This window comes from Cyprinodon variegatus, unplaced genomic scaffold, assembly GCF_000732505.1.
Source record: "Cyprinodon variegatus isolate N-32 unplaced genomic scaffold, C_variegatus-1.0 Scaffold420, whole genome shotgun sequence".
NCBI classification, from domain to species: Eukaryota; Metazoa; Chordata; class Actinopteri; order Cyprinodontiformes; family Cyprinodontidae; genus Cyprinodon; species Cyprinodon variegatus.
In genome coordinates, this window is record NW_015150873.1 from 583,139 (window position 1) to 593,990 (window position 10,852).

A 10,852-nucleotide genomic window follows, 5' to 3' on the forward strand; every position below is an offset into this window, starting at 1 on the left:
TAAAATCAAGCACCTATGCATGTAGACCAGGGGTCTCAAACCGGTTCCAGAAAGGGCTGTGTGGCTGCAGGTTCTTTCCAACCAAGCACTAGCACACCAGACTCCAGTTATCTCATTAAGTTAGTCTAATCTGAACATGATGACTTGATGAGATGAATGGATTCTGGTGTGCCATTGCTTGGTTGGAAAGAAAACCTGCAGCTACACGGCCCTTTTTGGAACCGGTTTGAGACCCCTGATGTAGACTGTTTTTTATAAAAGTACAGGCCTAATGAATTCTAGTATGGAACTGTGATAGGAGGCCACCTGTGCAGCAAATCCAGATGTGAAATTCCCTCCCTCCTACTTATGCNGATTCTGGTGTGCCATTGCTTGGTTGGAAAGAAAACCTGCAGCTACACGGCCCTTTTTGGAACCGGTTTGAGACCCCTGATGTAGACTGTTTTTTGTGAAAGTACAGGCCTAATGAATTCTAGTATGGAACTGTGATAGGAGGCCACCTGTGCAGCAAATCCAGATGTGAAATTCCCTCCCTCCTACTTATGCCAGTCAATCATCAGTTGTATTATAAGAAAATGGAAGTATTTGGGAATGACACTAACCCAGTCATAAAGTGGTGGCTCAGTGGATGCTGAAGCGCACAGTGCGAAGAGGTCGCCAACTTTCTGCAGAGTCAACCACTAAACATCATTTGGCTTTAAGATTAGCTCATAAACAGAGAGCTTCATGGATTTTCATGGTGGACCATATGCATCATCAAATGCAATGACAAGTGTCAGATTTATGCAGCAACATAAAGCAGGCAACCACTGGACTCCAGAGAAGTGGAGACGCATTCTCTGGAGTGACAAATTGCGCTTCTCTATCTGTACATCTAATAGACCAGTCAGGATTTGCCGGTTGCCGAAAAAAAGCGCTTGCATTGTACCAAGTGAAAAGTTTGGTGGAGGGGGGGTTATGGTATGGGGTTGTTTTTCAGGCTTGGCCCCTTAGTTCCATTGAAAGGAACTCTAAATACTTAAGCAAAACAAAACATTTTGGGATTCAATGCTTCACTTTGTCTGGGCAGATTGGAACTGAAACCTTCCTCTTAAAACATGACTGTGCATCAGCACCTCTTTAAAGCCTCTCTTTATTTCTAACATATCTATAAAATTAATAGTTTGTATAAATGTCAACAGTACAGAATAATTCAAGTACTATGACACACCTTTTTTTTTTTTGCAAAATAAAATTTAAAAAAGAGAATCTTCAGGTGAGGAATACCTTGGGAGACCCATCCAGATTTATTACTGCTTACAAAAGCAGAACTCGCATACAGGTCTGTTGATGAGATTCGCCCTCTTTAAAACTCAGATATTTTAAAGATATTTAAAGATATTTTAAAGATCCTCACAATGGTGAGATGAAATGGTACGTACAAAACAACCAAGCTTGTTCTTAAAAAAACATTGTTGCGTGAATAGTTTGTTACACGATTTAAAGGGATTTAAAAAAATAAAGCACATTCAAAACAAATGTTAACACGTCCCACTCTGACCATCTAAGCAACCTCAATCTTCAGCTGGAGAAACCTTTCCTAAACCTCCATGTGTCACTGACTCTTAAATATATCTAGTAAGACCCTGGAATTTGCAGAAATGTTTTGCTTTAGCTATCTCTACAAGAAGTCCTGTGAAAACAGCCAAAGGCTGCTTAGTTTCTGAGCAGAGACTCTGTGGCACAGAGAAATAAAAGGCAGGAGACTTTTCTAATGTGTGCATTAGATTAAATCTAGATGTACAAGGAGTTTAAGCTGCGGTTACCAAATCACTACAAAAGTGGGCCCTGTTCATGGAGCTAGACAACACAATCTACACAAAAGGACTAGTAACTTTACTGAATTGAATAGAACAAATTAATTTCGATGTAACTCCTTTGAACAATGAATGAGTGACAGCACAAAGCAAAAGATTAAAACTACATCAACACAATTCACCAGCGACAGAGTTTCTGAGACAGCACTGTGGATGTTGACAAAAGATTACCTGTATATGAGACTGAGGCGCAGTTATAAGACATGAGGCGGAAGATCTGAGATAAGATGAGCTAGTTCTTATTGATCCAATGTGGAGAGGCTGCCGCCACCGCAGGAAATTAACAAAAGTAGAAACCAGAGGAACAATATTTCACTTGATCCGTGTTGATGATGACAGCGTCAGGAGGTGCCAACTCATGACTTTGATTTTCTCATGTCACAGCCAGCGGTAATGTCAAGCTAATTATATTGGAAACAGAATACTTTTTAAAGGAACGTAAACTGCAGCTGGACTCAACACATTGTTTATCAGGAGTACAGCTGTTAAAAAGGTGTTGGTTGGTACAAATAGACAATTCTGCAGCAACTTGAGATTTTAGGGGAGAGATCAATGGAAAAATGTAAAATGGAAAAATGTAAAAATTAACTTGAAAATTACACATAAAAAATGAAGAATGGTACAATTGTGTTACAGTTGTACATCTTTTGGGGTCTAACTTAAAAAGCTTTTTACATCTACATTTAAAAAAAATTGGGGAATGGGGAATTTTTGTATGTTGTATGGAATCTCTATCAACAGTAATTTTTAAGTCTTGCAAAAGGTTCTCAATTTTAATTTAAATACATATTTGGACTGACTGAGTTGTCATGAGTTATTCTCCATGACTGTTAGGTTAATTGGGTTTTCTAAATTCGCCTTAGGTGTGAGTGTGTGCATGAATGGTTGTTTGTCCTGTGTGTCTCTGTGTTGCCCTGCGATGGACTGGCGACCTGTCCAGGGTGTACCCTGCGTCCCTCCCTTAGACAGCTGGAGATAGGCACCAGCACCCCTCTCAAACCTCGCTTGGGATAAGCGTGACGGAAAATGGATGGATGAAGTTATTCTACAAAATTGTGTTTCGGTCGACACAACAATCATGCATGTGACCTTTTTTTTTTATTTTGTTTTAAGAATGGCTCTCTTTTTGCAAATATTCACATAACTGTGTTGATGCAACATTATTATTATTTTATTTTATCCTAGCTGCAACGTTTAAGGAAACTCCCACAACCTGTGTCATATGTAGAGGGAATGAGGATTCTGATTAAAAACACTAATGGATCTGTCAAACGTTAAAAGGGGCCAAGCAGAGCATAAGAAAAGGGAAAAACAAAGATTATCATGCTGTCTGAAGAAGAGGGGTAAATAATTGGTAAGTGAACAGTCACTGAATAAAAAGAAGGGGCTGAAGCATAGCCTAGTGAACCTAAAGGAATTAAATTGTGTTTGTTGAGAGCACTTGGATCTGAAAATTCTGTCTGTTGCACCACATAAACGTACAGATGGCTCAATCAGGGAAAGTTGCCAGTGGTGCCCCTTGATTATTCGACTCTTATCACACAACTCGGATGAATAAATCATGTCTCAGCTCTGCCCCGACTTCTGGTTCTCCTAAGGGAGCAAAAGATTGCTGAACTCGCTCTGAGCGTGTCCAGGTTTTGAGCCTCTCAGTAAAAATGTACCACAAAGACACAGTTAACTAAGTGTGGGCTACAGTGACAGAAAATCCCTTTTTTTCTTTCTAATTCAAAGCTTATTTATTTGGAAATATTTACTTTTTTGCAAGAATATGTAAAGCACCAAACATATGATTTATCACAACTATTATGAAGACAACACAATAGCTATTGTATGCGATATTTTGAAGATGGATATAGTAAACAATAATAGCCATGCATAACAAGAATGATCCACCCATAACGTTGTTGAACACTCTCAGGAGCTCTGATTTTATAGCAAGCATATGGATGTAGCTGCAATATACCAGAGACCTGCTGCAGCTGATAAATGCTGAATGTGTTACACTCAAGATAGGAAAGACAAAAAGATGCATCTAAAGGGTCTCCAAGGACATGCTAACAAAGGCACTCTTTGTATGAAATTTGCCGCAGAGGATAAAAAACCCAGGTATCTACTTACACGACCAGTCAGGGGTTAAAAATGAACTTAGGAAAGCACAAAGATGTGTTAGGAGTTTCTAAAAACTGCTTTCGACTAGAACATATTGGCTAATCATCCAAGCTGTTACAGCACGGAGACATATGTCAGAAGTATGAATGCATTTGTTTAAAACATTTTTTATTCTATGTATTAAATACTGACTGAATAAACAAAAATATGCCTTCTTAAATTTTTAAAATGTATAAAATATAACAAAAAATTAACCTATTAAGTTATTGAATAAAGGAGTATAACATATGTGACTCACTTATGTTTTCCAATGTACAGAGATGTAAAACTATAATTAAAAGACAGATTATGTGGTGCCGGCATGCTGACTTTTTGCACTACGTTTAAATGAAGTGGATTGGGATTATAATCTATACATATGTAATCTGGCCTTTATTGTGGGAGAGACTAAACAGGCGGTTATAGTTGCTCTCAGACGAATGTTAAAACTTGGCTCCATTAAGAGCATTAACACACAATAACCTTTCCAATCCAACCCACTTATTGCTTACTTCTCTTTTTGTATCATGGTACAGATGTTTTGCATAATGCGTATTACTGTTTTTCCACATCTTCCCCTTCTGAGCACAGCAGAGAAGTTCGATGCTCCGCCATGAGGCTCAGCTAAATGAGCGCTATTTAGTTGACAACTTAAGGAGTTTATTGAGTGATTATATTTATAAACAGAAACCTGTTAAGTTTATTCTGTATCCTTGTCGCCATTAGACATCGTAAATAATACCAGACCAGGCTCCAGCTCGATTTATGTTCCAGCTTTAGCTTGAATCCCACTTAGCATTATTTCTCTTTTAACTACCAGTAAGGCTCTGCATAAACATGAACAGCGGCACCTTCATGTGGACGGCAGTAGCATTAAAACATTCAAAGAAATTCCTCTTAAGCAGATGTTAGCAGTTAATCAGATGGGAACAAAATATCTAATAAGCTATCAAGATTACTTGTTTACATCCCTAGTCAGAAGATAATAGAAATCTTAATATATTGCAGCAAATTTATTTTTCTATTTGCTCCATGAGGTCTCCTCTGGGACATGCTGTATTTGAAATATGTCCTTTTGGAAATCTCCCGGCTTAAGGACCAGTGGATGCTAAGACATGTAGTTTGAAAACATTACCAACTTTCTGCACACTCAATAGGTACAAACCTCTAAATATTTGTATAACCCTCAGCTTAGGCAAAATGTGTAAAAATCTTTGTCATGGCCACGTAGCTGCTTCCAACCTTACTTCACTAAATGGAATACATAGCATCAGATACAGTGGTATAAAGCAGGCTACCACTAGGGGTGTAAATCACACCCATCATGTTGATTCGATTCAGTATAAATTTCCTGACCCAACGATTTCATTATTTTCGATACTCAAGATTACACCACAATATGATTATATTTGATTAATTTGTAAAAAAAAATTTTTTAACCTTACAGGCTATACAATGTTTTAATTTTGAAATAAATCAATGAAGGCTGTTATGCATTTTATTTGAGAAACAGCAGCAAATAACAGAAGTAGCAAAGTTTGGTGCAGAGAAGATTATGGTTGGGAAGGTATTTAGGAGTTGGATAAACCCCTTGGTTCCACTCTTCATGCTTCACTATACCAACGCCTTTTGAGATTTAACACATTTTACATTTTTATGATCACAAACTTGTGTAAACAGTTTGGGAATTATCTGCTTTCTCTTGGATTATGACAGCACAGCAGTGCAGAACTTAGGGTGAGTAAATAAAAAGATAAACATACTTGATGTAAATAAAAACAAAACAAAAAAACCTTGACAGGTCAGTGCAAAAATCATGATGACAGGAAAGTTTTGGGATAAATTCGAGTAGAGACAAGGAACCAGGACTTCTTATCCCACATTAGTGTCTGACCTAGAAGTACACTTCTACGAGAATAGCCACACATTTCCATAGCAGTCTCCTTGTTAAAAAAAAAAAAAAAATAAAATAGCTGCAAAGGCTGTGTCAATATTCAACTCTAAGGAACAGGGATCAGATGGGACTCAAGATTCTATGTGTGCTGAAAGAGGAGAACAAAAAAAAGATAGTATAACAGATTCAACCTAAGTGGTTTATACCAGGTTATAAAGCCTACATATACACCTAGAATATGAATCACACATCTAAGTGATTGCATCTAAAAGAACAATGTTCCAAAACTAGAAATTATTATTATTTTTTTATTAAAAAAAAAACAACACACCAACAGGTTTGCAAAATGAGGCTAAATTATTAGGTATCATAAAACTACACCATTTGAATTGAGCTGCTCTCATCATGGTAGTTATAATTGGTTTTAGAAGATCTAAAACTACATAACATCTACAAGCAATTACTGTTTCTGTATGAACCATGACGTTAGTGGCCCTTGTTTCCAATCACATGTCCCCAATTAACAGGGAAGTATGAACACCTTAAAAAATCTGATGAAAAAACAACAGCAGTGTTTAACAGTTACTGCTGCCATCAGTCTGGGCATAATGGTTAGGAGACATCCAAAGTTTTCAAAATGCTCAATAATGTCTCTTAAAATCCCCATAAGTTAGTCATCGTGTTAAATTAATAAACAACTAAGATATAATATAAAATGTACTCAGTATAACACAGGAATCCTACCTCCTTAAACTGAAAACACCTGGACTTCTTTTCCTCAACTCGATTGTTCTAAGCCACTATAGTAGAAGTTTTATCAAAACAAGATGGAAGAAAAATCTCGTTAATGAATTTTTAAAAAAATCAATCAAAACCTTTAACAACACCTGAGACTAATCAGGACAAAAGAAACGAGAAACTGTATATTTACTAGCCTAGTAAACTAGCCCCATCCACCAGCAGCCAAAATCATTTTTGCCTGCGAGTGGTCTAGCCTCGATCAATGCCCCAGGCCCTAGAACTGGTGGGCCAATCACAAAGCAGAGATGTGTTTTGAATTTCTGGATGCAAAGCGGGTGGGTTTGGAGGGTGTGATGACAAAGCTGCGTGATGCTGGAGAAAGTACAACAAGGAAGATGGCAACAACTATTGAACAGATCTTGTTTGACTCAGCTTTGGAATCAGTTTAGGAAGGATTAGACTTGGGGTTTTCTTTGAAACGTGAGCAGGAAGAGGCTCTACTCTCATTTATTTTAAAAAAAAAGGACGTATTCGCCGTTTTATGGACAGGCTGTTTGTTTACACTCCCCCACCAGCTTTCTGTTGTGCTTACCACGTCACAGTCAGTTCCGCTCATTGGTCAGAGCGTTGGCCAATAGGCACGGACATGGTTTGAAAAACAACGGGTTGTTCTCATCAACAATCTGCTGGTGTCTCATTCAGCGGGGCCAGACTAAATTACACATTTAATCTCACATTTAGTCTGGTTTATCAGGCTATATATTTACAGCAGTCCAAGATAATATTTCAGATATTTTTAAGTCAGAATTCTTACAGCATAAGTAAGCAAAGCCTTTATTTGGCTTTTATTTAAATTATTTAAAAACATGTAAAAGTGTAAACATGAAGTAGTTGGAGACTTCAATAATGTGCAGAAATAAAAAAAAAAGGAAGTAGGAAGGAAAAAAGAAAGAAAGGGCAAACTGGACAGTGTTGGAAAGATGGAAAACTTTGTAGAAGAGATGCAGCAGATCAATCTATGTGAGATGCAGTCTATTACTCACAGTGTAGAGTTCATTTGTCACCTTCACAAGCTCCTCGTGCATCTGGATCCCAATTTCTTTGCTCTGAAAAAGAACAAGCAGGAAGAAATAAAAAAGGTGTTTCTCAGCAGTAAACTGATAAAGCAAGCAGAGTCTATAGTGCTGACAGGATGACTTTGGTGGGTCAAACAACTATTGCTACAACAGTTTTGATGTTGACCAAAAGTAGTTCACATGGCTTATTTAGCAGTAAGTCACTGGTTAATGCTTAAGTTGAAATTTATTTTAAAAGAAACATAGCATTTCCTCATCTCCTCAGGCAGTTCTAGACCAATTCACATCATGAAACATGTGGCCAGACCAGCTATCATATTGACTTTAATAGGAAGCAATTCAGAAATGGCCCAAACCCGGTGGATGGCTGGCTTGGTCTCTTATTATTGTTCTGGCTTCAATTTCTAACTCTCAACACCACACAGGACTGTCAGCTGATAGTCCTGTGGAAGGGCTGCAGAGGTGGGTGTTGCAGGTTTGCAGGGTAATCTTACTGCAGACCCAACCCTCTGTTTATAATAGAGAGAGAAGAAAGAGAGCTCTTTAGACCAGCTCTAAAACTACTAAAATGGCATCAAGAGGATGAGGAGAGATGATGAAGGGGTAAATATTTACCATCAGCTTTAGCTGGTATACATGAGCAAGAGGGTCAGGTGGATGTCCACTAGCTAAACATCCTATGATTGATCAGATTTGTTTTTATGTTTTGCATCAACGGTTATTTTCTTTGGAAACATGGGGGACTCTGTGTGGAAATAAAAGGGTGATTTGGGCTCATTCAATACAATTCAGATCATACAGTCAAATTGATTCAAAGTTTTCCAAATCCAGCTGATTGTATCAACTCATTGAGTCGAAGGCATTCCCTCACACCAAGCATACTTGTAGCAACAGTGGAGAGGAAAAACTCTCTTTTAACAGGAAGAAACCTCCAGCAGAACAAGGCTCAGTGTGAGCGGCCATCTGCCGAGGCTGACTGGGGTTCAAGGAGACTGAAGGAGAGATACAGAAAGAAGCAGAGATTCAAAAAGCAACTGTCAATCAGCTTCACAGACGGCCCCGTCCAGGAAACATACAGCCAGGCAGACGAGCTCCAAGCCAGCTCCCATGTCAAAGGATGAAAAGAGCACATCCAGTTAGTCATAGTCAGAGAAACAGGACTACACTGAAAAACAGGCCAAGCTCCAACATCTATAAATAGAGGTGTTGATGGCAGCAACACAGCTGATATTTCTCTTCAGGATAGTGTCACAGCTAAACAGGAACAGACCGGATGAAGCTACTATGATGAGAAAATGCAGAGACAGTCCAGCAAACATACTCTCCCTGCTTGACAATACCTTTTTTTTATATAGGATCATGAAACAACCAATATGTTGGGATTAATGGACGGAAAAATCCAACCCAGGACCCCACAGCTTATGGCAGGTTGCAACAGATAGGTCAAGCATGGAATAAAGCATTCAGGATAGCAAGGAGACGGTTGGTGCTTTTTTTCAGCAAAAAGTTCTAAGCTGGGTTCTTTTTTTCTATCATGAATTTAAAATATTCTGTTTGAAAGATTAAATATTACCAGAATATCTCAAGTACAAGTCAGAACACTAAACAAACAGCAAGAGTTGTAAGAAAATCCAGATATGTGCCTTTAAGACTAAGGTAATAAAAGATGATTATGTTAAACAAATTTAAAAGCTTTTATCAGTCTTTCACTGATTATTAAATAAATTAGACATTTTATACAATTCCAACTACTTTCTCCTGTAATTTACTTGCAAAATAGGGATTGTTAGATTTTTGTTTTATTTAACATTGACAATTATACTCTTTACAGAATTTACTCGGTCCTTGTGATGTTTGATTGAGAAGCAACTCAAGAGTTAAAAGTGTAAAGCTTTAAGTGCAGCAAAACAATAGCTTAAAACAATCTGGCACATCATATGTGGCTGGAATAAACCTAGACTTTACAAATAATTGAAGTGCCTTGTTAAATTCAAAGAAAACTATATTTTAGTTCTTTTTGTCTTAAACAAATGTCTATCTACTATTTAGAATCAAGCAAACACAAAAACACATAAACATAAAAAAACTATAACGTTTGATGATGCTTCACATTCGAAAATGCACAAAACAGCTTGCGTGGAAGCAGATATACCTGTCACAGTGAAAGCAATAATTGTCTGTGTGGGAGGTGGGGAGCCTTTATCTAAAGTGTGAAAATGCACAAAAAGCAGGATGTGTCAGTGTGATGGTGTCACATAAAAAAATGCAAAACACAAGCATCACCTCTGCAAACACAGCAGTGGTTTCACTTTGTTGAGATGTGACATTAAGCACAGAATAGTTTAACATGAAAATAATGGGTGGATCATAATCTGATAGAAATTTACTCTCTTTTTTTGTACAGTTTAATATATTTTCTATTCTAAGGATTTTTTTAAATCTCAACTTTTTAACTGATTGCTAGTTTATAATATTGAAAATTTTCTGACTTAACGATAAACATATAAGACTGATGATTATTTAATTTGAAAATGGCTATAGAAAATAAAAATTCACCTGGCAGTAGCTCACTCCAGTTGTATACAAAGTTAAGACTACCATGCTGTTCCTTCAAACTTCTTTTGCTCATACTGTGTGTAAATAAAGTATTTTGTGTTTATTTACAATTTTTTTACAATTAAAATGCTGCAATTCTGAAAAAAACAATGATTCCAAAGGGATAAGACTTAAATATTGCTCAGAATACAGCATGAACATTGGTGTTACTTAAAGCGAAGCTAAAGCTACAGAGACACTCAGATGTCACTGTAGCTGTAGTTATGTTGATGAATATGTGCGTAAACGACCTTATTACTTATACTGGGCATTGTGGTAGTGCAGGGGTAACCCCCCCGATTTCACATCCTCCCTCACCGCTCCACCCCGCACACCTTCTTTGTGCGATCATTGTTAATCAATGAGAACTGTTCCACATCGATCGCTACTCCTCCGCACGTCACCGTCCACGTACATCTTCTCCATCCATCACATTCAAAATACAGAGCCAAGCTATTTTTGCTCCGTCCCACACATTCTCATCTTCATACTTTGGACCTTGTGCTCACATATGGCAGAGAATGTGAAAATAACAGTAT

At 37.6% G+C, this 10,852-nt stretch overlaps 1 protein-coding gene across 2 annotated transcripts in view; it reads right to left on the reverse strand.

The window, feature by feature from the left end:
- Positions 1-10,852, reverse strand: part of srgap3 (SLIT-ROBO Rho GTPase activating protein 3) — an 85,291-nt gene that overhangs the window by 26,515 nt on the left and 47,924 nt on the right. For both annotated transcript variants that reach the window (XM_015388342.1, XM_015388343.1), the window contains exon 4: positions 7,686-7,748. In XM_015388342.1, the coding sequence (XP_015243828.1) occupies positions 7,686-7,748 (63 nt within the window). The remainder of the gene's footprint in view (positions 1-7,685; positions 7,749-10,852) is intronic.